The sequence below is a fragment of the Blastomyces dermatitidis genome (assembly GCF_000003525.1).
Source record: "Blastomyces dermatitidis ER-3 genomic scaffold supercont1.12, whole genome shotgun sequence".
Lineage (NCBI taxonomy): Eukaryota > Fungi > Ascomycota > Eurotiomycetes > Onygenales > Ajellomycetaceae > Blastomyces > Blastomyces dermatitidis.
Window position 1 is genome coordinate 843,231 of NW_025544785.1, and position 27,868 is coordinate 871,098.

The 27,868-nt window shown below is 32.7% G+C and overlaps 4 protein-coding genes across 4 annotated transcripts; 2 read left to right on the forward strand and 2 right to left on the reverse strand.

Annotated features, from left to right (window-relative positions):
• Nucleotides 1-3,646: 3,646 nt before the first annotated feature.
• BDCG_17853 (uncharacterized protein) lies at nucleotides 3,647-3,907 on the forward strand (the record flags this gene model as incomplete). The annotated part of the gene is made up of 1 exon (XM_045426899.1): nucleotides 3,647-3,907. One exon carries the CDS (start codon nucleotides 3,647-3,649, stop codon nucleotides 3,905-3,907), a length of 261 nt encoding a protein of 86 aa, XP_045282681.1.
• Nucleotides 3,908-8,907: 5,000 nt separating this feature from the next.
• BDCG_17854 (uncharacterized protein) lies at nucleotides 8,908-9,201 on the reverse strand (the record flags this gene model as incomplete). Its single annotated transcript, XM_045426900.1, has 1 exon — nucleotides 8,908-9,201. One exon carries the CDS (start codon nucleotides 9,199-9,201, stop codon nucleotides 8,908-8,910), a length of 294 nt encoding a protein of 97 aa, XP_045282682.1.
• Nucleotides 9,202-18,417: 9,216 nt separating this feature from the next.
• On the reverse strand, nucleotides 18,418-19,332 carry BDCG_17855 (uncharacterized protein; the record flags this gene model as incomplete). The annotated part of the gene is made up of 1 exon (XM_045426901.1): nucleotides 18,418-19,332. The coding sequence occupies exon 1, from the start codon at nucleotides 19,240-19,242 to the stop codon at nucleotides 18,418-18,420; it is 825 nt and encodes a 274-aa protein (XP_045282683.1). The 5' UTR covers nucleotides 19,243-19,332.
• A 1,135-nt stretch (nucleotides 19,333-20,467) lies between these two features.
• BDCG_17856 (uncharacterized protein) lies at nucleotides 20,468-20,902 on the forward strand (the record flags this gene model as incomplete). The annotated part of the gene is made up of 1 exon (XM_045426902.1): nucleotides 20,468-20,902. One exon carries the CDS (start codon nucleotides 20,468-20,470, stop codon nucleotides 20,900-20,902), a length of 435 nt encoding a protein of 144 aa, XP_045282684.1.
• Between the last annotated feature and the right edge of the window lie 6,966 nt (nucleotides 20,903-27,868).

The following is a 27,868-nucleotide window of genomic DNA, read 5'->3' on the forward strand; positions in this document are numbered from 1 at the left end:
ATTGAGATGAATGACATTTCAATGAACAGAAGCCAGATCTCTGTTATTAAGAACTGATCAGTGCTGTGAATGTACTGTGAGATATAGATATTTCTAGAATTTGTGAATTTCTACAGATAATTCATCTATGTATATTCACAGATTACTGCTTCCCTTACAGATCTGTTGAAGAGAAGTGTAAAAGACAGAAAAACAGAACTGTTTATTCTCACTCAAGATACTGTGCAGGTGTTTGCAGAATTGAAACAAGCTTTCACAGATATTACAATACTGAATCATTTTAATCTTGATTTACTCAGTCAGTGTGAGACTGATGTATTCAGAAATGAGATCTGTGAAATCTTTTCACAGTTAACACTGAAGATCTTTCAACATTGAAAGAATCAGAGAATAATCATCTCTAAGAAAACAGACAATGAATTGTCTGTAAAAGAAGACTTTTTCACAGAGTCTATAAGACACTGTGAATAAAGATCAGTGACCTTCTTCTTCAAGAAGTTATTACTCACACAGAGAAGATATAATACTCATGATCAGAAAATGTTAGTAATTATCAAATTCTTTAAGATCTGATGACATTATCTTCAAAGTAGTAAGTACTCAGTGTAAGTTCTCACTGATTATACAAATCTGTGTTACTTCTTGACAATAAAGAGCTTAACAGAATGTCAAGCCAGGTGAGCAGAGCTGCTTTCAGAGTATGATTTCTATATCTGATATTATTCAGATCAGCTTAACTCTGCTGATGCACTGTCTAGACAGTCTGATTATAATATTGTTGATATGAAGAAGAATTCTACAAAAGAATCTCTGTCATCACTGCAGAAGAAGCTGGCTACAGAGAGTTAGAGTTCTCTAAAGTTTAGAAACAGCACTGAAGAGGCAGCTGTATAACTCAGTATAGAAGATGAAAGAGAATCTGAGTCTCTGCAGAGAACTGACACTGAAGATCATAAGCTTCTTATATTATATCTTACAATTATTGAATTGATAAAGAATGAAATGATCTACAATCTTTCAATCTGATTACTTTTGAAATTCATTAATAAGTTACAGAAGAAGAACATCTCTACTGCAGCTTGAATTCAAAAGTTGAAGAAGAAAGAATCTGATTTGAACTTGAAAGAGACAGACTCTGAGTGAGGTGATACTGCTAAGAAATCAAGTCACTGATAACTAGAAGAATATGAACTTCTACTGCTGAATAATTCAGTCTTCATCTCTTATAGCAGAGCAGTGCATCAGAAGTTATTAAGAATTCATCATAATAATTTTCATATGAGACACTTCAGATTAGAGAAGACTGAGAAGCTTCTAAAATATAAATACATTTGAAACAAGCTCTGAACAGATATCAAAGAGTATATTAAAACTTATAATATCTGTCAAAGAATAAAGATTCTGCAGTATAAGTAATACAGTGAGTTAATATCACTGCCTGTTTCAAAGAACTTATAGCAGAATCTATCAATGAATTTCATAGTTAATCTACTGAAGTCAACAAGAGTCAAAGAATATGACTTGATTTTAGTCATTGTTAATCACTTCATGAAGATGATCAGATATATCTCTATTCATAAAAAGATTAAAGCCTCTGAATTGACTGACCTATTTTTAGATATCATTATTCATGATCATAGTGCTCTGAAATTGTTAATAATAGATCAAGAATTTCTCTTCATCAGTAAATACTGATCAGCTTTTTACTATTATCTTATAATAAAATGTCTTCTCAGTACTGCATTTCATCCGCAGACTGATGATCAGACTGAATATCAGAATTAGACACTAGAACAGCATCTTCAAGTATTCTATTTATATTATCAGAATAATTGACTCAAACATCTTCTAACTGCTGAATTCACATATAACAATACAAAGAATGCAATCTTAAAGATATCTTCTTTCTATACTTATTATGAATATAATTCTTCATTACTCAGTAACATCACAGACAACATTTTAAAGAAGGAAATAGACAGTCAGAATATCAGACAGATACAGAGAATGAAGTATCTCTCAGTATCAGAAGTAAAAGTGAGATTGAAACTTTTAAACAAAATTCATAAGAAGACAGTGAAAAGTATTCATCATATTCAGAAGTAGTAAATGAAATACTATAATTGAAAACATCTTTTAATGAAGTTCTTGATAGAGAATTAAGTGCTACTTTTAACAAAGAATATCAAGACAATGAGACTGTATAAGAAGCTCAGTGAGTAGTGACTAGAATCTTTTCTAATAATAAGAGTGATGAGTAAGCAGGTATATAAGTTGAAATTACTCACAGAATTGAAATCAATTCATTCTATTTTTCACATTTTCTATTTAAAGCTCTATAAGCAATATTTCAGAACAGAGCTGTCTTGACTGAATAATATCAAGATTAAGAGTGATACTGAATATCTTATAGAGAAAATATTGAACAAGTGAACATATTACAGCAAGCTTCAATATCTCATTAAATAAGAAGATTATTCATTGTCAGAGAATTTATGAGAACTGCTTAAGCATTTGAAAAATACTGAGAAAGAGATTACAATCTATGAGATAGCTAGTAGAGACTGCTCTATTACACATCAGAGACATTGAGTAAGAAATACTGTTTAAAACTTCTCATTTTTTTCAAAGAGTTTTTTAAAGATAATCTTACAGTAATGAGTCAGTGTCTTATAGACTCTGTAACACTCTTCTTCTATTTTCTCTCAAAGAGTTTTTAGAAGTTTAATGAGACTACACAAGTGTAAAATTCCTGAAGCAGTTAGAGAGAAGAAATATTTAAAACTAATAAAAAAGATTAATATTAATTGATCTGTGAGCTGCTGCTATTCTAGTGAGACTGCAGCCTGCTGAAAAAGTAAAAAGAAGAAATCTCAGAGTCTACTCATTAACAATTACACTCTTATTAAACTCATTCTTCATCATTGAAGTCTTCAGCATTAGTATCTTTATCTGTTAAGAAGTTAGTGCTGCAGCACTGCAGAGAAGCATGCTATAGAAGAGTATAAGAGATACTGAAAGTATTAACTTATCAACTTACAAAGCATCTCAGTTATCTGCTTCAACTGAAGTGAGATTCTTTTCAATCAGTGATTAATCTCTGTGATACTTTCAACAGCAGCATTAGCTGACTTCTTCTTAAGATCAGTCATTCTGAGATGTTTTTTCATCTCAGAGATTCACACTTTCATCTTCTTTTATAGATGAGTAAGAGAGATCTTTTCAGTCTTAATAGAATCTGTTAACATTTAAAGCTCTGAGACTCTTACTCTGTACTGCTTGAATATCTAGACTTCTTATCAGAACTGATATAACATCTTTCTATGAGATAATACTTACAGAGAGACAGAAGTCATTATTACAGATATAATAGAAATAACAGAAGTGAGAGAAGAAGCAGATATATAAAATCTCTCTCTTCTTCAGCTGCTTAGCACAGCACAGATAAGTAGCAGTGTCAGTCAGAGACTGCATCAGAGCCTTCTCACAGAGAGAAGATAAAGAAATCATAGAACTCTGCAGACTCAACTCAGCAGTATTCTGAGCAGAGCTCAGATATGCTGTGAGAGGGGAACTATGAATTGAGCTTCTCAGAGTCACTGTTCTCAGAATCAAGCTCTCCCTGAGTTTCTCTCTGAATGACCACATGGGGTCATATGTCACTGTATTGACTGAGAGAGAGGGCAGTGTTGCAACGGTGGCAGAGAGGGTGAGAGATGAACCAGACACAGACACACCAGTCAGCAGAAGAGATGACACTTCACTGCAGGGCACAGCAACTTTCATCACAGCTGTAAGAGAAGCAGGAGAAGATGTGATGATGAAAGTAATGCTCCTGCAGCTCATTGACATCACTGCCTTTAACCTGGCTTTCTTGACAGTCATGAAGGCTGCTGCTGCACCATGAAGATGTTTGTTATTCACTAGAAAATATCAGAATAAGCTCTCTACTGTTCTTTAAGAATGATACTCTCATACACTCACTATTATAGATGAGGAGGGGGGAAGAAAAATGTATTATGAGAGAAAGAGATCTTTCAAAAAAATCCTGTCACTACTGTTAACTTTGTCTCTAAAACACATCACTTTTGCAGGGAATTTCATATGTAGAACAGAATATATTGAGAGATCTGTAAGTCACTTGTTAACTATGTTTTTTCACATTTTAAATTGATATATAAGAAACTCACTTATCATGTGTTTGATTTGAATGAAGATGAGAAAAGAAAGATCTATACAGTCAGTAGAAAAACTCATCTTTATATCACACATAGTACATATGCTGTCAATCAGTTGATAACTGTTGCTATACAACAAAGATAATTTCTAATTCAGTAATCTTGAGAATATAGAGACTATACTCTTAAGAGAGAGAGTATTGTCACACTTCTGACCATGCTAAGACTCTGTTATGATTTTACACAGCTCATTACTTTCATGCAGATGATTTCATCTCATCTGAACTGATTTTCAATCACTCTATAATATCATTCAGATATATCATAGAAAGATCTGATTGATAAATATAAGAACCTCACTTCTATACAAGATTAGCAGATTACTTTTTCTTGATAGTAAGACACTGCTGAGATATTACTTCAGCTATTCTCACTCAAGAAATGAAAGAAGATATTCTCTCATTATCTATATAGAATAGCTAGATGCTGGCTTCTCATGAAAGAAGTCAGTGATTCATTTTACTTCTACTGAAATATATATAAGAGTTACTGCATGTCTCATACAATCTTCTTAGTATACTAAGTATCATATCTGTGATATTCTCACAACAACCCTGTAGTCTATGAGCTCACTATTCAAGCAAGATAGTCAAGCTCACTCATACAGCTTCTCAAACAACTTTCTCTACATGTTGCTACTGACTAGTCATCACTTCAGTTCCGCCATGTTACAATGACACTCTTATTATCAGTGAGAATCTGTATCAGAGATATGATAATGAAGCTGAGCTCAATCATGAGATTCTGAATTCATGTTGCCTTGCAGACTGCCTCACTAAGAGTCACATATTCAGTCTTATTGAAACTTAGAGATATACAAGATTGCTTTACTGAATACTATGAAATCAGGCTATCTATGAGCTTAAAAACATAGCTGAATGTTGATTTTCTATCATTATTTAAGAGGCCGGCTCAATCAGAATCTGAGTAGTCAAAGAGTAGATAGAAATCATCAGAGAAATCAGGAATAATAAAAAGATTGATAGAAATGAATTTCTCATACAGATCATGTCTGTAGAAAATGCCCAGATTCATGATCTCTTTTAAATAATGTATAACATGTAATAGAGCCTTTCAACATTGAGATATTGAATTAACATTTCATTAAGTGAGTAGTGAGACAGTGTGAGTAATATCAGAATGTGTTTTGACTGTGAGATATTATAAGCAATTCACATCATGTTAATATCACTGAATTGTGAAATCAGTCTCTTTCTCAGATATAGAGAAATTATTAATATAAAATTCATTCTTCATTGATATTCTGATAACAGCTATATCATCAAGATAGAAATCTTTAATAAGGCATTTAATATATTAACAATATATCAAATCAATTCTCTTGTTCAAACAATTGATCTTTATACTCAAATACTTAATTAACTGATGTAGATTCTTGACTTTCAATTTCTCACTGAGTATACTTACTAGCTAATCAGCATTCTCAGAAGCTTCAGATATGATGTTGAGATTGTTAATATAGATTATTATATAGAGATGATATCTGAATGTATGATATCAGAGTGCTGAATCATAAGCACTGACTGTAAATTCAAGATCACTTAACAGAGCTGTTAAGTAATTATATCAGATCTTCACTGCAGAGTTTAGACTGTATAAACTATTCTCAATCATGCAGACAAGTGTTTTCAGTGAATCTGTCTCAAATTAAGTGAGTTATCTTATATAGATCTTCTTAGTGAGACACTTATAAAGATATATCATCACTATATTCACTTAACAGAGTATTCAATCATGTAGTGCTGCTATTGCAAAGAGAATACAATTGACAGTATCAGTGATGATAGAAGTATAGATCTCTTCTCTAGAACTCTTCTTAAGTCAGTTATCATAAATCACTCAATGCAATTTTCTAAGAATATCATCAGAATTGACATTCAGGTCTGCAGGTCTATCTTTCTCAAGAAACACTCAATAGTCTGAAGTAATCAGTTCATTCCTTGAAATGTCAGATCTAGAGATCAAACTTCATGTATTATGTCTCTTCAGGTCAGTAATCTCATGTTGCATGAACTTTTTTCAATAATCTTCTACTCTCTCTGACTGTGATGCAGCATTCTTGTAGAACTTTGAGAGATTATCTGTAACAGAGCTTGAAGTGTAAGTAGTCAGTGATTTTGCAGGCTGCAATTATGTGAAATTCAGATTATCAATATCAGAAGCATCTTCATCATTAATCAGATAAATATCAGGTTTCAGTTCAACAATATAATTAATAAGTTTCACAGATATAACAACCAGTTTTTCAGTGATCAGAAATCTCACATCACTACTGATAATAATCTTGTCAGATTCAGAATGTCATAGACAATATATCAATGTACCACTGAATTCAATGATACAATAGAAATCAGCATGTGAAGAGAGCTTATTCACAGACTGCTGAGATTCATACAAGTGAATAAAAACCTCTGCACTTAATCAGTAAAAATGCCTTACATTCAGCAGAGTATTCATAAGTGCATATCAAGAAATCTTATATAGACTTGGAATTACAGAGGTCTCTGCAGTAGAGGATCAAAATTTCAAGTTGTATAGAACTGTAGATATGAGAGTATTATTAATTATTGTAATCACTGTCTCTAGAATATCTGCTCAGAACTTCTTAGAGAGATTTCCTTTCAAAAGAGCAGCTCTAACTCATCTCATGATAGTATGAATCTCACATTCAGAAACATCATCCTGGTATGATGAATGTGATGCTGTTAATTCTTATTTAATATCATATGAATTCATAACTGTGTGCATACATGTGAATTGAAAAACATCATCAATATCAGTCTGTAGAAAAGCAGGGACTGTATATCTGAGATTATTCATGAATCTGAGCCACAACTCAAAGTATTGAACAGCTTCATTCTTGAACTTTAAAAAATATACTCAACAGTAGTGAGTTGCATCACAGATGATGAGCATTCAGTATTTGATTCTCTGACAGAACTCTAAGAGATGATCAGAGAGGTCTTTCAATATACATTCATCATCTGCAAGGTCAATATGAATCTTCTCAATGAATTGAATAGATCTAGGCATCAGTGTTTTCAAATAATCTTGTGTCATATCAGTCTTGACACATTTCTTGCAAAAGAACTTAGTCTTAGAACTCTTAATTATGACTTCAGTATGAAAATTCTTGATCATAGCAATTATAGCATCAGCATGAATGTGACTGAGATTGTAATGTCAATTCAAAAGAGTCTTTGATATCTTTGATGCCTGTGTTCTCGCATCCACAGAATCGACATTATTAACAGTAGTGACAGCAGTCACAGAAAGATCAACTTTTCAATCAAAATCATACTCATGAAGCATCATCACAATATACTTGACTGCTCTGTTCAGATGATTGAGATTCTCATTGAACTCTTATTCATTGACCTTATATATGTTGTTCTGAGCGATCTGAACTGCATGAAAAATAACACCATTCAGAACTCTGTAAATGAAAAATGAGAGAATAGTGAAAGACAATGTAAATCAGAATCTCTGATCTTCAAGCTTCATAAATGAGAGCAGGTTAACTGTAATATTAGAAATATAGTGAACATTCTGCAAGTTAATATCATCATTCTCAATCTTCAAGATGACAGTTTCAATCTTCTTGACAAACTCAGTTCTCTCAGTGGCAGAATTGACAGAGATGTTATCATTAAAAGGTTTGATGTTTGAGAAAGAATGAAGCTCACTCATCATATTCAGGCTTGCACATGTGTTCAAATACCAAGATCTAGAGAATGATTTTCCAGTGACTGTGAAAGAGAAGTAGAACTCAATCTTCATAATTACTGCATTTACTGCTGATTGAGAACTTATCAAGTCATTCTTCTTCTCTTTCTTCTTATCATTCTTCTTGTCATCCTTCTTTTTCTTTTTATCAGAGTGTAAGATGAAACACCTGTTAACAGTATGTTCATATCTTCTGCAGTGAGTGCACTTCTATACAGATGCACTTTTATTCTCATCTTTGTTCTTATCTTTGTTCTTATTCTTTTTCACAGTCACAGAATCAGCCTGAGACTGCTTTTTTCACTCAGTGATAATCTTCTTGAATGTATGATTGATCAGTTGCTTCATCAAATCATCAATCAATGTTGATAATGAGTCCCTGACCAGTGGAGAAAAACTCATTCAAACATGTCTTGACAAACAGTCTTTGATAATCTTGTAGATTGTTAAGGAAAAGATTATAATATACATTCTCAGTGCTCTGACAGAGCTTCTTATAGCAGGTAATAAGATAGCAGAAATGTCTCTGAAAAGTAAGATAATCATTCTTCTTGACTTGTAATTTTGTCAATTTCTTGAAGACATTAACTTGTTCTTCTGTCAGTGATATTGCATATTCAATGTTAATCTTGTCTCACAGAGCTGCAGCATTGTCAGCTTTCAAGGTTTTAATAGTGATTCAAACATTTTCAACAAGACTCAATAGCATATGTCTATATAGAGACTTGGAACAGATTCTTCACTTCTCAGAGTTGATATGATGTATAAAAGAGAATTCTTGTTGAGTTCTCAATAGAATGTCAGTTTCATCAATAACTTCTGCATCAGTCAACATACTAACATGCCAGGCATCATAATTAGAGTCATCAAATGTGGTCACTGATTTGATGTCTAGTGCATATTTGACTTCCTTCTAGTATTTTCATAACTCATTTCTCATAGTGTCTCTTTGTGCAGGGACAGATGTAGTGAGGTGTTGAGTGATTTCAGTCACAGTCATCTGATTCTGTAGCATCATCTGCATGAGATTCATAAGATTGCCTGCGGTGCAGTAGATAGGTTGATTCAGATCATCATTAAAAGTCAGCATTTCAGAGGTGGAAGACAGTGAAGGATTTGAAGGGTTGAAATGAACAGATTCTGCAGATGAATGTTGATGTTGACTCTGCTTTTCTTTGTTCTGAAGTTTCTCTGTTGTCTCATCATCAAATTTCATACTCTGATGAAAACTGACCTCAGTCTCATCTTACAAGTCAGAAGCTTTCTTATAATGAGTGATCATTCTATCAATGAGTCATCTAGTGAAGTGTGTGATTCTGAGCCTTGAGCTGAACTCTGAAGTAATAGACATATCACTTATATCAAGATGACTCTGCTTCTTCTAGATGTGTAAAAAGTAAAAAAAAAATAAAAAGTGATATTCTTCACAATGAAGAACATACTTTCTCAAAAATATAAAGTATATGAATTCGCTGACTGACAGATTCAGAGAAAATGAAATATCTCTAATAAAGAGTAAGAGTCTTTTCAAAAAAGATGAACTATTCATGTTAAAAATGTTAATGCAATGTTCTAAAAAGAAAATGTATTATCCGGACTATAACCTGTAGAATAGTTGAAGGTTGTATTGATATCTATCTACAAGAACATAATATAGTGATGAGTCACGTGATCTAGTGGGATCGCTAACCGCAACGGCTGTAAGGGTCAATAATAACTTCTCACAAAGCTAGCAACCTTTCAATCACACAAGCTTTACACCTTCCACAGGTTATGAGACCTGTTTTGCACAAAATCACTGCCAATTCGGGATTCCTTGTCAATATAATCTATTTGAACTACTGCTTCATTCAATATGCTCATCAGGAGTTAAAATCATCTTATTCTATCAGTATTTGTAGCGTACGCCGCTACGTAGAGTCAGATATAAGAGTAAAACTTGTCTTATTCTTCTAAAGATGGGAGATGGGCGTACGCTCTTATATATACAGTGATTGTTTTATAGAGATTAACTCTTGTAGAAGAAGCAATCATCTATGAAGAGAAGAACAGAGACTCTGTAGAGAAGAAGCAGACACTCTCATAGAAGAAGTGATCATATATGAAGAAAAGAATGAAGGCTCTGTAGAGAAGAAGTGAAAGCTCTCATAGAAGAAGTGATCACATATGAAGAAAAGAACAGAGAGAGAAGATAGTAGCAGAAGCTTCAGAAAACAGTAAGAAATGAAGCAGAAGCTAGAGCTGAATAGAGAATTGACTTAAATAGAGAATGAAAGCATGTCACAGTCTCTCTATCTGAAAGAATGCATTCACAGAGAAGAGAAAATGACATTGAAAAAAGATAATGAGTATCACAGGTGCTAGGCTCAAAGAGATGAGTATTGTTCAGAAGTACTAGTCTGTTTATATATACTGCAGATATTATAAAAAAGAGAAGACTGAGTGATAGAATTACTTATTCATACAAAGAGTGATCAGATGTAAGAATTATTTATCTCTACAAAGAGTGAAAGATGTAAGAATAACTTGAAAAGAAATGATAAGAAAGAGATAGAAGTTCTTTAATCTAAAAACAGCTGTAAGAAAAGAAAGAAATTGTAAAGAAATTATAAGAAGCTTGAATAAGAAAGAGTTCTTTGATAAGATAGATAAGAGTGAAAGTTTCATTGTGACAGAGAAAAGATTCTGTGAGTGATAGAGATTAGTGTAGATGAATAATTGCATTAATATATATATTATAATCACTTTCTTCTTATTCTTCTTTTATTTCTCATACATCTTACTAGAATTTAACATAGCAGAATTAGCAAAAATCACAATATATAGAAGATTAGATCATGAAAATGATGAGTCTTAAGAAGAAGTCAACAGTTACAAAGATGAGTGCAGTGAGTATGATGAAAAAGATCTTGATCTTAGAGAAATTATTTCAGTTATTAAGTCAGAAGAAGCATGATGCTCTTCTTCATATAAGTGATAGAGAAGAGAAGACAGATGAGAAGATTAGTGAAGAGAAGACAGATGAGAATGAGATGAAAGAAAATAATAAAGATAAAGAGTTAGAATTCTGAATAGATGAGCTTTCAATACTATTAACTTATCTTTTCACATATAAAGTGATCAAAGACTAAGATAAGAAAAAGACAGTAATATCTCATCATTACTCAGTTAGACTGTATAGTATCACTGCAGAAGAGTCAACAGATGAATTGTATAATAGAAGCTTAAAGAGTCAAGAAGAGTCTAAGACTGTGATATAAAAGCTTATAACATCATTTACTTATTTGAAAAAGTCATGACTGTTCACACATCAGTTTTTGAAAGAAGATATTAAGATGAATAAGAGAAGAGAGAGTTAGAAGACTGCTGTAAAAGTAACTGATAATGAAGAGTTATAAGTAGAACTGAAAGTGAGAGCTGAACAGACAGATACAGATGCTGAAGAACTGTCATCAATGAAAGAGAATAAGAAGTATTAAAGAGCTAGTTAAAAGCAGCATGAAACTCTGAATGACAATGTTTTGAGAAAGTCAGAGTGAAAGAAGAATATCAAGAATGATCAGATATCTTGATTATATGACACAGTATATATGAGATATCTGTATTATAATGACAAGATCAACTTGTACTTCTGATAGAATGACAAGCTCACTTGCCTGAGTGTGTCAATCATGCAGAATCTGACTGTGAAGAGGCTTGCAGATGCTGTATCAATCATTGAAAGACTTGTAAGATGTAGTGAGAAGATGTCATTTATTAATTATGAATTTTTTGTTTTATTCAGTCAGTGATTAATTAAAGATTTGAGATAGTTATCTGTCAAGTGAAAGTTGTACTGATAAATGAATAATAATGAACTAATCACTTCACAGATCATCAATTCTAAGAATTTCACTAATCAGAATATTATTATTCTGCAGATCTGCAGAGAAATAGCTTCTATATTATATCAGTATTATGTGAAGAGTCAGAAGTGATTCAAGAAATATATGATTATCTCTGCAGATGACAAACAGATGCAGTAAGAGTATAATACTTGTATTAACTATCAGTGAGAAAATAAGAGATCTTACTGCTCTTTAAATCACTGTAGTCAGTATAAACTCAGATAAAACACAGATAACTTACTGTTTGAAGAGAGTGTATCTGAATTTGAAAAGACTGCAGCTGAGAAGATGAATATTGATGATATTGTTGAGATCAGTGATATAAAGAAGAAGAACAATTTAACTATAGTTTCAATGAAGAGAACATCTATATCTTTCAAGTATAAGACATTGAGTCTGATTGCACTAAAACTCTTAAAACATGTTTAAATCAGTGAGTGAGACATCTTGACACCTGTGAAGATAAGCAGTGAGATGAAGACAAGTTATTTGATCCCTGCTAAGATTATCAATGAGACTAAGATAAGTGATATACAACAGTTGTTGATTCTGTCTTCTGAAGACTGTATAGTTGATTGTAGAGCTCAAGATTTAAAGATGCTGAGACAGCTGTCTAATCTTGATAAGTATAATCTAAACACTGTTCAGACTGTGTGAAAGAAACTGAACAAGATAGCTGAGTTCATCAATGTGATTTCAGCTGCAGAGAATACTGTGACTAATAATTATTTCTTTAAGTTGCTCAGTGAGGTGTATTTCAGTGATCTTGTGAATAAGAAGTTCTCAGTGAATGTTGCATTTTGAGATATATATCTTACTAAGCAGGAGATTAAGCTGCAGAAAGAGCTTGAAGATAATTGATAAGAAGAGACAGAATGAAATGATGAAAAGAGTGAAAGATAGTAATTTTCTTGTTTTTTTTATCTTCTCATTTGATAGCTAAAATTAGATTGTAATACATTTTCTTTCTTTCTTTTACTCTGTCTCTATTTTACTTTTCTTTCTATCATTTACTCAGCTGACTATGAGACTTCTTAGTTATGAAGATCTTGATCAGATGCAGAGTGTCTTATATAATAACTTCAAGAGACTCTCAGATCAGGTCTTCATATCTCTTTCACTTAATCTGAAGATAAGTCTTGCTGTTCTCTGTGTACTTTCTTATGATATTTTCAACTTCAAATTACAACTGATCATTAATAAGTACTGATTCTGATGATGAGTGCTTCATATCTGCTTCTGTTAACACAGTCTTTTTTAGATGAATAATGAAGATTACTGAGTGCATTTATTAACTGACTAACAGTTTCAATTGAAATACAGCATCTGATATCTTCTGAAGAATATGAAATGAGTCTATCTGTAAGAGTGATAGCTTGAATATTTCTTTATTATTATTATTATTATTCTTCAATTATAGATGTATGCAGTCAGAGACTATGACATCTACCTGAGAACCTTAGTTCTCAGGGTTTTTTCTATGTCTGTAAAGTTAACTATTGTACATTCATCAATTTCAGATATGCAAAATCAGAAAATTCCAGCCCAGAATACAAAAACTGTTTACAAATTGCAGTGTTTTAACATCTTTTAATACTTTGAAACCATTTGACAATATCATGACAAAAGAAAAGAGAGAAAGAACACAGTCTCAAAGATAGACACATTAAATAGATAGATAGAAAGAAATTGAAAGGAAAAGATACAGAAAAAGAAAAAGTAAAGAGAGACTATAACAAAACAAATTCTTAAAAGAGAGTGTATAGCTGTTTTAACAGACTATATCTGATTGATTTCCTCCTCTTCATATTCAGATAATTCTGAATTTAGCCATTTTCTTGTAGCTGCTTGAGTTTCTGATAGAAAGTCTATTAAGTATTTAATTCCTGTCTCAGTTGAGAATAAGAATCTCATATTTAATTGATTTAGATCATACTTCTCTTTCAATCTGGCTCTGAGACTATTGTATAATGCACAGTGCATTATAATATGCTCAGGATTCTCATTTGTATTGTAGAATGAGCATTCTATTGAGTCAAATCTATCATCAAATCTTTGTATATAAGATTTGAAATAGCCATGTCCTAGTTTCAGCTGTATTATAGATGAGAATATTTTCTTTTTACATTTAATTGAACAAGATTTCCACTTGGGTTTTGTTTCAAATCTTGAATAATGTATACTCTTCTTTTGTTTCTGCCAGCTTTCATTCCACTTGTCTAAACAAGATTCTTTTATTTTTCTCTTTATAAAAGACCAGGACACAATTTTTTGAATAGATCTGCTTAATTCTGCACCCTTTTTTGCAGCTGAATCAGCCAATTCATTGTCATGAATATTCATATGAGCAGGAACTCAGTGCAGATGAATTCTCAGCTTTGATATTCTTCTCTCTTGAATTTTTAAAACAGAGTTTAAGATCAGTTCAAGATTCATTTGACCATTATGAATCTGACTATTTCTAAGTCTTTTTAAAGCAGCTTGACTATCAGAGAATATCCATGCCTCTTTCAAACAATTTCCTCTTTTATGAGATTTTATTTCAATGAGTTTGAAAGCTTTCACTATTGCAAATAGTTCAGCATCAAAGACTTCACATTCAGAGCCTAGATTCCAGAAATCTGAGATAAAATTAATATTATCTTCAGTATAAGCAATGCCTGTGCTCAATCTATTCAAGTTCTCATTTTTTGAGTCATCTGAATAAATCAGAATAGAGTCTTTTATATTGATTGTAGAAATTCTCTTCAAATGCTGTTCATATTCTTTCTCTTTTGATAGTTCACTTATTTGTAAGTCTATAAGAGATTCAAGCTTTTTTCTCCAGGGAGATAACTTCTCATGATCAACTTTTTCAACATTTAAAGAAGAAAATTGATTTTTAATCAGAGAGCATAGTCTGTACAGTTGAGAAGGCATTTTCTTTGAAGAATTATTTTCATTTCAATCAAGAAATCTATTCCAATCCAGTTCATTTCCAGAGTTAATTGATGGAAATGAAGAAGAGACTCTTTCTCTGATTATATGATTTGAGCTCATCTTTACAACTCTCAGAGCATAGTTCATACAGGCCTTTTCAAATCTAATAGTAGGAGAAGGAATTGAAGCTTCAATTTCCATTGCTTTAATAGGAGATGATTTAAATGCTCCCAGAATTCTTCTCAAGGCTCTGTTTTGCAGACTTTGAAAGAGTTCAGTGAAATTCCCTTGATTATTTCACCAAACTTGAACTTCATAATCAGCTACTGATGTAATACAGGCTATATATAACTGTCTCATAGCCTGGAAGGATAGACCCCTCTCTGTATTTGATAGTCTGATTATGTTGTTTAATAGTCTTTCTGCCTTGACAGTTCTTTGTTGAATGTGATATTTAAAATTCAACTTGGAGTTTAACCATACTCCTAACCATTTGACATTTACACTGGGTTTAATCTCTCTATTTAAAAGAGTTAGAGATAGTTCTTTCTCATTGAATCTAGGAAAGAAATGAATTAACTCAGTTTTATCCATATCAAATTGAATTTGATTGATATCTGCTCTAACAAAGATTTCCTTTGCAGCTTCTTCAATTACTTTCAAATTCTCTTTGATAGTTTTTGAGCTGTAGACAAGATCAATATCATCCACATAACTCGGAGATCACACTATTCTCATATTTCTATTTTTGAATAGATATGCAGTGTATATTGCAAATAAAATGAGTGAGATTGGAGACCCCTGTGATACTCCTATTTTTATCTCAGTCTTGTCTTGTTTCATTCCATCAAAGAAGAGTTGTATAATTCTTTTAGACATGAAACAGTTAACCCATTTTATTAGGGAAAGTGGCAGTTTTAATATCTTCAATGTCTGAATTAACTTTGACTTTGAAACATGATCAAACGCTCCTTTTATATCAATAAAAACTGCAGTTGAGACCAGACCCTCATGCTTTGCTATTTGAATATCATGAACAACTGAGAGAACAGTGTCAATTGCAGAACACTGTTTTCTACCTCCCATTTGTTCACTGAATAAAAGAGAATCATCTATAGAGCTTATAAAAGATAGTTGAGTAGCTATTATCTTTTCTAAAACCTTTTCTAAACAGTTCAATAGAGATATTACTCTATATGACTTAGGAATTGAAGTTTTTCTATTAGGTTTTGCAAGAATCACTCCAGTGGCTTCTCTCCAGCATTCAGAATGATATCCATTTTTCAAGAGATTGAAAAAGAGCTCAAAATATTCATTCTTTAAGTAGGAATATGTATTTTGAATAATCAAGTGATTAATTGAATCAGGACCTGCAGCAGTTTTAACAGAACTTGAGAAGATAGCTGACTCTAATTCATCTTGTGTAAGATCAGGCCATTCTCAGTCATTTTCATCAATGTAGTTGAGAAGTGATATATTCTCTTCCTCTGAATCTGAATCTGAATCTGATGAGTTCTGAAAGAGAATTCTCATGAAAGCTTGACATTTTTCCTCAAAAGAGTTTGCTGTATATGATTCATTCTGAAACTCATATTCTAGAGCTGGAAGTTTTGCTACACTTCTTGTTTTAGTATAGTTAAAAGCTTTAAAAACTTCCTTCTCTTATGCTTCTTCAAGAAATTTATTCCAGCAGTCTGTTTTAGCTCTTTTAATATCTGAAAAATATTCATTTCTGACAGTTTTGAACTCTTCATTAGATATTACATCATTCTTTCAATCTCTTCTAGCAGTAGCTAATTCTTTTCTTTTAGATGAGATATTCTCATTCCATCAAGGTTTTGAATACTCAGAAGATTTTCTTTTTAGAATATTATCTCTAACACTTATTAGAATGATAGATGTAATAAGCTTCACTCTATTCTCAAGCATTTCATTTGAGATATCTTGACCAGAATTCCAATATAGCTCATTCTGTCTTTCAGATTTTAACAGTTTTATGCTTTCTTCAACTGCTTTTCAATCAGCTTTTTCAAAGTTATACTGATTAGAGAGAAGAGGATTTTCACTCATTTGTTTTTCACTCAGTTCAATATCAAATTAAATAATCTCATGACCTGATTCTGATGTCTCATTTGAATCAATAAACCAGTTTACAAGTCTTCTTTTCATTAGATTTTGTGACATGAATGTTAGATCTATAATAGACTTCTGTTTCATGCCTTTTCTAAAGAATGTTTGTTGATCAGACTTATTAACCAAATCTATTGAATGCTCAAAGGTTCATTCAATCAGATTATCAGCTCTCACTGCTCTCTTGCATTCTGAATTCCATCAGGGATGATGTGCATTGAAATCTCCTGCAATTATAGAGTTTCTTGATGGAGTTATGTTCAGAAATCCTCTATCAATTGTCCAGGTATTGTTATTTTCCTTCAATGACTTTTCATTATAGATATTTATGAGCTGTATAGTATCAAACTCATTTTCTTTATCTATAATATCACCCACCAGAATATCAGGGTCAGACATGATATCAAATCTTAGATTAAATTGATATCTTGATCTCTTTCTTCCATAGATCACTACTCTTGACTTTATCTCAGACTTTTGAGGTAAAAAGCAGTAGTAGCTTGAATGAGAAATGACATATTTTTGCTCAGCATCAAAATTCGGCTCCTGAAGCAGTACAAAATCAACTTTTTATTCAAATGCAATTTGAAGACAAGAATAAATGCAATTTGAGTTTCTATCCACATTATTTTGAATAAATGTGATTTTTGAAGAGTTTTTAAACTTTTTTTGTTGTTTTTGTTGTATATTCATACTAAAAGAGAGTAGAGAAGAATCTAATCACTATCATCAGATAGTAGATTATAACTGTTCTGAAAAGTAGGAATCTCAACTGCTTGCATTATATCTAGTTTATCACCAGAGTCATTTCTCAATTCTCTAATCTTAACAGGAGTTTGAGGATTCAAATTCTGTTTACATTTTGCTGGAGAATTGAAGTTTGAAGACTTAGATAATTGAGAGTTTCTTCTTTTTGAGCTTGCAGTTGTGAGTTTACTGGCTTGACTCTTCTCTTCAGTTCTAGATTGACTTTGAGCTTCATCTTTTCTCCAGTTCTTTTGAGTTCTAGAAGCAAACATACATTCTTTTGAGCTAGATGCATGTTTTTCTTTGCAATTAGAGCACTTAAGCAGAGTATGTTGCCAAATTTCACCTCTTTTTGAGCATGTTTCACATTTATGCTCACTAGTTTTATGATCTCTGGCACAGAATGCACATTTTGAGTCTCTAAAACATGAGATTACAAAGTGTCCATATCTTTGACAGTTTGAACACTGTGTTTGAGCTTTGAGATTCATTCTTGAGTCTTTGTATTCATGAACTCTCATTTTCAAACCTGCTACTCTTACTTCAGAGATCTTTGACTGTTCAAGTGTTTTTATATATACTAGAACAGAGGCATTTCTTCTGCTTTGTCTGAACTCAATTGAATTTAGTCATACAGGCTTCTTTCTCAGTTGAATGGAGTTGTATTCTTCTAATTCATTTTTGAGAAGTAGCATTTCTTCTTCACAGTCAAAAATTTCAACTGGAATATCATGAAGAATGAATTTGTCTCACTTTTCATCTCTTTCAGATAGAATTGTTGTGTTTAGCAATGATTCTACTGCTGACTTCCAGAGATTCTCATTCTGAATAAGGAATTCAGCACTGAATTCAGGCATTGTAGTCAGAATAATAGAGTTTTCAAAGAATGATGACTCAATTGAAGCTATAACTGGTTTTTGAACTTCAATATCAGTCATCAACTGAGAAAAGAACTGCTGATTAATTTCATTTCTGATTCTGAAAATGAGATTTGAGTTTAGCTTGTTTCTTTGCAGAATGTCCTGGTTTGAGACTTTGAGAATGAGTCTTCTATTTCTAGAGATTTGAAAGTTTTTCTCTTTTTGCATTTTCTTTTCCACTTTTCTATGAATAGAGGCATGAGCAGTATTCTTCTCAGTTTTCTCAGGATTTTGAGCAGGTTTTGAGACAGCAGGTTTAGAGACAGCAGATTCAGCTGCTTGAGCATATGTTTTCTTCTGATTCAAAGAAGAAGAAGAAGTAGGAAGAAAGGAAGAAGAAGAGTAAGATGAAGAGTCAGTGATTGTACTAGGAATTTTCAAGGTTTTTTGAACTGTGTTTGAGATTCCAAGTTTGAACTTGATCACCTCCTGTAGTTGTCTGGCCTGAGCATGAAGAATTAACAGAACTTCTTCATTCATCTCACTCAGACACTGCTTTCCAAGAATCTTGCTTGCTTTTTCAAGTTCCTGTATTTCAAGAACTTGTTGTTTCTCTATTTCTTCTTTCTTTCTTCTCTTCAGAATTTCAATCTCAGGAATAGTATTTGAGAAAGCATCTTTTTCCACATCAACTGAGTGTATTTTTGAACTCATTGTTTTCACTCAATGAAAAGTTGGTCAGACTGTTTCAATTGAGATATTTCTAAGTCTGTTTTCAATTGAAAAGTTGGTCAGACTGTTTCAAAAGAAGAATAAAAGACTTTTGTGTATAAAACACCTGATTTTTTTCACACTAGTTCAGTAACTAGGTTAGATTTTTGAAGAGAATCTAATAAACTAAAATTGATTTTTAAGATAAATCAATAAAATCTTTACAATCTCTTTCTTGGGATACAGTGAGGAAAAGTATGATATCAATTGATAATAAATCAGATGATATGACAGTTTTTGAGAGAAAAACTGACAAAAAATAAATCAATTTTTTACAGAGAAATTGATTAAAACTATTCAATTTTATTCTAAATCATCCAATTCTCCTCACACAACAAGTGTGCAACTCAAATCAGTTAATAAAGAGTGTAAAAAAGAATTAAGTATTAATAAAAGCTCTTCAGCCACTGAAAAAGTAATTCTTACTTAAAAGAATATGAAATTATGACAGAAAACAACTCTGTTTTTAATTCTTTGTAAGAATATTGTGTAAAACCCAGAGAAAAACACCTTACTTTTTCAAGAGAAGTAAAAAACTATTTCTAAGATCTTTTTTTTTTTTTGCATTAACTGCTGCAGAAGAATGAGATAGAAACTGCTAAGATATGCACTACTGTATACCTTCTATCAAGACTTTCCCTCTTCAGAGTCTTGATATTATAGAGAATATAAGTCTGTTTCTATATGATAATATAAATATTGTCAGTGGGATGTAGAGAAACTGGTTATTTATATCTCAAAATAGAAGACTTTGTCAATGATTATATCAATATAGAGTTAATTCTCAAATTCAATAGAAATCTAGTGTTGCTGTTCTCAATCCCTTGCAGAATCTATTGAATATTGAGATATTAAAACTAGATTTAATATATCTCACTGTGCAGGGATCAAAGGCTCAGTCAGACCTTGAGGTATACTGATTTTATAGTTGTTGGTGTGCTGTTGACTCGTTGTCCACTGGTTATGTATTGAATACTGTTGCCGAGGTATCTTTTTGTATCGTTCTGCTGGGGATGGGCCAGATTGAGAGGGGTAGTACAGGGGTGAGACTTGGTGTTGAAGTCTAGATACACTGGCGGCGGACCGTGGAGGTTGCACTTCAGAAGAGTCTGTTGATTATGTGCTTGATATTATCGCCGAGGTATCTTTTTGTATTTTTCTGCCGGGGATGGGCCAGATTGAGAAGGGCGGTACGAGGGTGAGACTTGGCGTTGGTGTTTTGGAACATCAAAGATGGACAGGGTTTTCGCGGAGGTCGCTCCTCGGATATCTCCACAACTACAGGTCGGGGGTCTTCCAAAATCGAGAAGATTGGTGTATATGGCTAGGTCACTTCACCTTACAATTTGTATGGCACTCTGGCCCGGGGTTGTGGTGTGGTAGGGGAGAACGGGGGATAATCCCACACAGGAGCTTCGAACAACGTCCGGTTCACGTTTGGCTGGATAACTCCACCACCACACGGGGTATGCGGTCGGCGATGGGGTCAAAATGCTCGTATGATCGAGGGCTTTTCGATGGATCTATCGGCGGGTTCTTATTCGAAAAATCGAGCGAGTTCGTGGTGGAGCGGTTTGATCCAGTGTTTGAATATTTCTTTTAACATATAGCTCTTTTGAGCTTTTTAAGTGAGATTCAAGAAGACTCAATCATCAATCTGAATAGTTGATTAAGAATGAGATTAGTCAAAGAACTCAGTCATTCTAGCTTTTATCAGAATATATGAGTCAAGAATATCTTACTGTATCACATCTCACACAGTGATGAACTTAGCTACATCTAGCAGAGCTTTCTCATTGTTCAATGACAGTTATCTAGGCTTTACACCTGTGAGTAATTCAAAGAGAGAGATTATTGCTGACTGTGCAGCTACTGAGTTTAACACTCTTTTCACTTATTTAAGCAGAGCAGTTTAATTTGCTTCATATTCATCTATAAGAAGTGTTCACAATGTAACTTCAACTGTGAGATTGATTCACTCACTTTGATTATTTAAGTGAGAGTTGTAGACAGTTATCATTCATATCTTAATTCTCATAAGTTAAAGAACTGACTTTTAAAATTGCAATGTAAATTTGAAGTCTCTATCTGAAATAATTATCAGTGAGAGCTGTCAGCAGCAGATCATCTTCTTATAGAAGTCTTTCACTTATTGTGAAGTATCTCATCATTTCTGTTCTACAATTAGAATTACTGCTTTCAAAAATTTGTCTGTGACTGTCAATATAGTGTCATGATTGTCACTCACAGATAATTCTGTAATAAAATCAATTAAAAGAACTTCAAACAGCTGTTTTAAGAGTGAGATGAGATGTAATTTGCCCTCTGATAAGTGATTCAGTGATTTGACTAGTTAGTAATTGAGATATTATAATAGATGATCTAGAATTCTCTTTCAAACATGAGAAAGAAAGAAGAACTGATGAATAAGGTTTTTCATTCAATAAAGGCCAGAGTGACCTGCTGTGTCATGACACATACAGATAATATCTTATATCAGTGATTTGAGAATACAGAGATGCAATTCTTTGAAGAATAATAGCTTGTTCTGCACTGTAAACAACTGATATCACTCTTTCTGACTGGCCTTGTGAAAGACCTTTCTCAATGTCAGGTCATGAAGAATATCTCAGTGTAGTTACTTTTTGAATTCATCAGTGAGCTTTATCACTGTAATTGAAATCATACATATCTTCACTGAAGATGCATCTGTCATCAGTCTGTCTGTCTGATTGATAATGATGTGGTGAATTTTTTTCTACTCTTCAGAGAAAATCTCTTCTGAATTATTATCTAGACAGTGTAATCTGAATAGAGTATTAGTATTAGCATGTGCAGTGCTCTTATAATAGTGAATTATCATTTATGAGAGATATGAGCTTAGAACTAAGACTCAATTCATCAGTCAGTTGCTATGATAATCTATTACTGATAACTGAAAAGCAGATATAAGAGTAATATAATCTGTGATAACTGTAAACTCACTGTCTAAATACTGCAGTAATTTTCACAGAGCTTATATAAGTTCAAGACACTTCAATTCAGTTACTCAGTAGCACTTTTCAGCTGTGCTCAATTAGTGAGAGGGAAATAGAACAGATCTTTCAATATTATTTATTTCAACTTAATATAGAGCTACTTTAATATCTCTTTACTTACTAGTATTCATGTACAATATGAAGGGACATTTAAAGTCAGAATATACTCAGATGAGAGTATTCATCAAGACTTACTTTATCATATCAAATAAATGTCTGACTTCTGTGAGCAGAGTGTGAAACTGTGACAGATTCTTAAATCTTATCAACTTAATCTTAGCTGTGTATGATGCTCTTTTCTGACTCATTTTTAAATCATTACACAGTAACTTAATCTTGAGAGTCTCTAATACTTTCATCTGATCTATATAAAAACTGACAAAATCATGATAATAATTGAAGAGACTGATGATTTCTTCTAGTTCTCTGAGTATTATAAGAAAGACTAGATTAGTAATAGCAGCTACTTTCTCTTCTTGAGTAGATATATCTAGTCAGCTGATATGATGACTCAGCAAACACACTGAGAGATACATGAAATAACATTTAGTTAATGACATTATTATCTCAGATATCTTGAGAGCTGTGAAGACTTGCTGCATATAATGAAGATGTTCATTTAGCAAGTGAGAGAAGATAATGATGTCATCTACATAGACTAATACAAATTATCATAGAAATTTCACTAGAATCTTCTTCATACACTGTTGAAAGAACTCAGATGAGGTTATCAATCTCATTGTAATAACTGTAAAATGTTCAAGACCTCAGTGTGAGATTATAAATATGATTTTGAAATGATTATTCTGTTCAATTGCTTATTAAAAGAAGTCTTGACAGATATTCATGAATAAGAATACTGTAGAACTACTGAGTGATTACAATATATCTTATTATATCAGTAAAGAGTATACATTGAGAAGTAAGTATGCATTTACTTTTCACAAATCAATCATCACTCTCAGCTTTTCTCTAAGTCAGATCACAAGGGCGGATGAAGCAATGAGATTTCTGTCTTCAAGAGAAACACATTTAATTCTTCTATCTTACAGAAGCAGGTTCAGAATCTGATCAGTGACTTCACAATCTCTTTGAGATAAAGAATAGAGTCTCTGTTTCAGGCTGGAAAAGTTGCTCTCATCAATGAATCACAGTGATATCTTAACATTATTCAAAAATAAGCCTAGGCTGGAGCTAAATAGTTTGTAATGTTAATTGATAATCACTTAAATAACTGCTCAGTCTTCTGCTACTCAGTGATCTGATACATTCACTTGAACTCACTTAATAAGAGTGTCTACTGTGAAAATTTGAAGCAGATTATCCTGGTCTTCCACATTCATCAAATGTAATTCAATGTATAAGATAGAAAACAGGGGATCTTCCCAGTCAGAATGATGAATGATGTCAGCATTGATAGTACAAATGACAATCTTCTTTCACTGCTGAGACAGCTGTGAGTTTGACAGATGTCTACCCGTGTAGATAGCATCTCTGATAATCTTGACATTTATGAAATATCTTCTGTGAAATGTAACAAGCTCACTGTGAACATTGATAGTTGCTTTCATCAATGATAATACATCATTAGCTATGATTATATTGCATTCAAGATATCACACTAAGTGAAATTCATCTTTAACAATGAAAAGAGAATCATCATTCACTCTCAAGATAAGATCTGTTATTATAAATAGGTTTGATTCATCAGCTTCTGAGTCAACTTCTTGAATACTCATGTATCAATCATACAGCATAGAGATCAGTTGATAATAAGAGAAGAATAGATTTGCTATTATTATGTTGATAAGTGATATACTCACATCTATATTCATATAAACAGAGAGATTGTCTTATGATGTAATGACAGAAATGATGAGAAAGATGTAAGACAAATACTGTAGTTCACTAATGTATTCTTAATCACTTATAGAGATATCACACATCATAACTGCATATATGTCAGTATTAAAGATGTTTCAATAATCATCTGAGAGAATGTCTGTAGACAAGATAAGCCTCTCAGTATTTATCTCACTGATTATTTTTCTAACTCACTGTTGAAATCTAGACTGAGATCTAGATTCAGCAGCTTATCATCATCTTTCTCAGTACTCTTCAGTTTGACTTAATTTATCAGATGATCACTATTCTTCTCTTTTTTAAGACAGTGATTGATGTAATGAGAGCCTCTGCAGATATAGCACTCTGCTGCAGGCATCAGTGATCTTTCTTCTTCTGTTATACACTGAATCAGCAACTTACTCATTGAGAGCACTTGTGAGAATCACTGCTGTCTCTGCAATAGACACAGACAGCTTTGTAGCTTCTGCCTGCTTGAACAGAGAGATGTGATACAGACAGCAGTCATTATTCTGTTTAAAATGTCTGAAACTATATATATAGTCAGTGAATTGAGTCTTCTGATCAGTTCAGGCATATTGAGTGACTGACTCATTATCTCTAATTCATTGTCAGAAGTTATTCAATCATTCAGTGAGAATAAGTGATGTGATTAAGAAAAGATTGAACTCTAAACTCTTTCACAAGAGCCTCTTTACTATAACAGAGTCAGAGATTGCAGTGACTCACAGTAAGTTAATCTTCTATGAGATGTATAATATCAGAGACAGTTCATTCAACTTCTTAAAGAAAAAACACAGAGTCTGAGCTTTCATTCAAGCTTCTTCTTCTGATAGCTGGAACTCGCATTTTAACTCATTGATGATGATAGAGAGAGAGACATTCATATTCTTTCTCATTTCAATAGATAGACTGTTATGTCATTTCAACACCTGACTCTTCAGACACAGAGAGAATACATGAAGAACTGCATCATCTTTCTTCTACATGACAATGAATTTCAAGTAACTGATAAATACTATTATATCTGTTTTCACTGAGTCAAATAGCATAATGTCATCAGCTCACAATCTCACTAGTCTATTATCACTTCATGCAGACAAACAGAGTTCACTATTAAATGAAAGATCAAGATTGTTATGAGCAGGTGCCTGGTCTCTGCACATCTGATTTTTCTCTGAGTCATAAGTAAAACATGCAGTGTCAGCTTCTCTGAGGAAATTAATCCTGTCTCTTATTAGATTATAATGATGCATTCTGCCTTCAGCACTGTGTGATTCCTGTGAAATTGCTGACATTCATCAGATTCTAGAAGATGATTTGAAGTCTTTCTTGAAGAAGGCATCTAATTGCTGTGCAGACTCATTGAGAGAATCATCAGCTCTGATATCTGTTCTGTCAATCTGAGCTGAACAGTCTGTCTGCTGATGACAGTTCAGCTTCTGTCTTTGAGCAGTGAACATGACTTTCTCAGCATGAAAGCTATTTCTAGACTGACCGTGTGACCGTGTCTGGGACCAGGACCAGATTTTTTGATAGTCCCATTACCAATTCGACTGATCCCATTACACGGTTTTAACATTAGATAGTAGTCCCATACTGTCCCAGTGGGACTTACTGTCTACTCTTGTCACATTTTCCAAATGAGACCATGATTTCCACTTCTCAATTTAAATTATTTTTATTGCTTTAAATGACTTTAAATCTCATTTGAGCGTTACCAAAAAGCGTTACTTTTTAAAAAATTAAAAATAGTCTAAAAAAAACCTTAAAATGTCTAAAAATAGTAACTTTATGCCAAGAATGGGACTAAATGGGACCAAATGGGACCACTTTCTCATTTTTTTCAAGTCATGGTCCCATTTTAAAATCTGATATATAGTCACTTTGCATGTTTTTTTGATAGCCAGTCCCAGCGGGATTCACGCCAAGAAATGTATGGGACCAGACCAAATGGGACCAAACGTGAAATTCATGGTCCCGGCGGCCAGTCTAGCTATTTCACACATTCTATTAATCTGCTTCTTCTATCTGTCAATCATTTGAGATTAGACTGGCCGCCGGGACCATGAATTTCACATTTGATCCCATTTGATCTGGTCTCATACATTTCTTGGTGTGAATCCCGCTGGGACTAATCATTAAATAAACATGCAAAGTGACTATATATCAGATCTCAAAATGAAACCATGACTTGAAAAAAATGAGAAAGTGATCTCATTTGGTCTCATTTAGTTCCATTCTTGGCATAAAGTTACTATTTTTAGACATTTTAAGGTTTTTTTTAGACTATTTTTAATTTTTTAAAAAGTAATGCTTTTTGGTAACACTCAAATGAGATTTAAAGCCATTTAAAGCAATAAAAATAATTTAAATTGAGAAGTGGAAATCATGGTCTCATTTGAAAAATGTGATAAGAGTAGACAGTAAGTCTCACTGAGACAGTATGAGACTACTATCTAATGTTAGAACCGTGTAATGAGATCTGTCGAATTGACAATAAAACTATCAAAAATTCTGGTTCTGGTCTCAGACACGGTCACACAGTCAGTCTATTTGAGATTCTCTTGAAGTTTGCTGATATGTTTGTTAATAAGAGCAGTACACTTATTCAACTGCTTCTTTCACTGATTAAGCTGATGTTCACATTCATTAAGCTCACTCTCTTATCAGGCCAGTCAGGCTTCTAGCTGTTCTAACTTCTCAATCATATCTAGTATTGCTACTTCATCAGAAGAAGCACAGTTCTGATGATTGAATTCATGAAAGCTTGAGACTATCAGATCTCTCTTCTTAGTATTCTTTATAACATCTGTGTGAAAGATCTATAATCAGAAATCAATGACATTCTTTCATTCCACTATCAGAGTGAAGTTAAGAGCTGTTTTTATGTCATTATAATACCTGACTGATACACTCATAAGAATGTCTTCTGCTTTGATATAATTGTACAATGTCACTTAGCTTTTAACACTCTTATATTATTTATCTGTGTTTTATCAGACTTCTGCAATTATAATAGTATGCTTTTCAGTCATTGCTTATAAGTAAGTTCATTCTGAGTTGAGTTCATCAGTGAATTCTTGAATGAGTCATTTGATTTCACTGATGAGCTCATTCAGTTCAGCAGAAGAAAGTGACTAATTAAAGCTACTTTAAGTGATTTATTCATTCTGCTTCATTATCATGACAGAGCTGACAAAGTTATATAAGAGTGTGAAGATAAGTTTATCACAACTGTGACTACATTCTAGACTGATCACTAGTGCTATAGCATTCTGAAGCAGAAGATACTTAAATAATCATCAGTTAAATCTATTATCAGCTGTAGTGTTGAATAAGATAGATTTAAACAACTGCAGATCAGATCAATCACTAGCTACAGTATTAAAAGAAGATAGAGTAACTAACTAGACTGATTATCAGCTAGTCAATTCTCAGTGTCTGCAGCCCGGTTCAATCACCAGTGCTATGTATATTAAGAGTAAAGTGAAAGTTAAAGAGACTAGAAGAACTTGATTCTTAACAAGACATGCTATCAAATTGTAGTATACACTGCTACATAGAGTCAGATATAAGAGTAAAACTTGTCTTATTCTTCTAAAGATGAGAGATGAGTGTACACTCTTATATATACAGTGATTGTTTTATAGAGATTAACTCTTGTA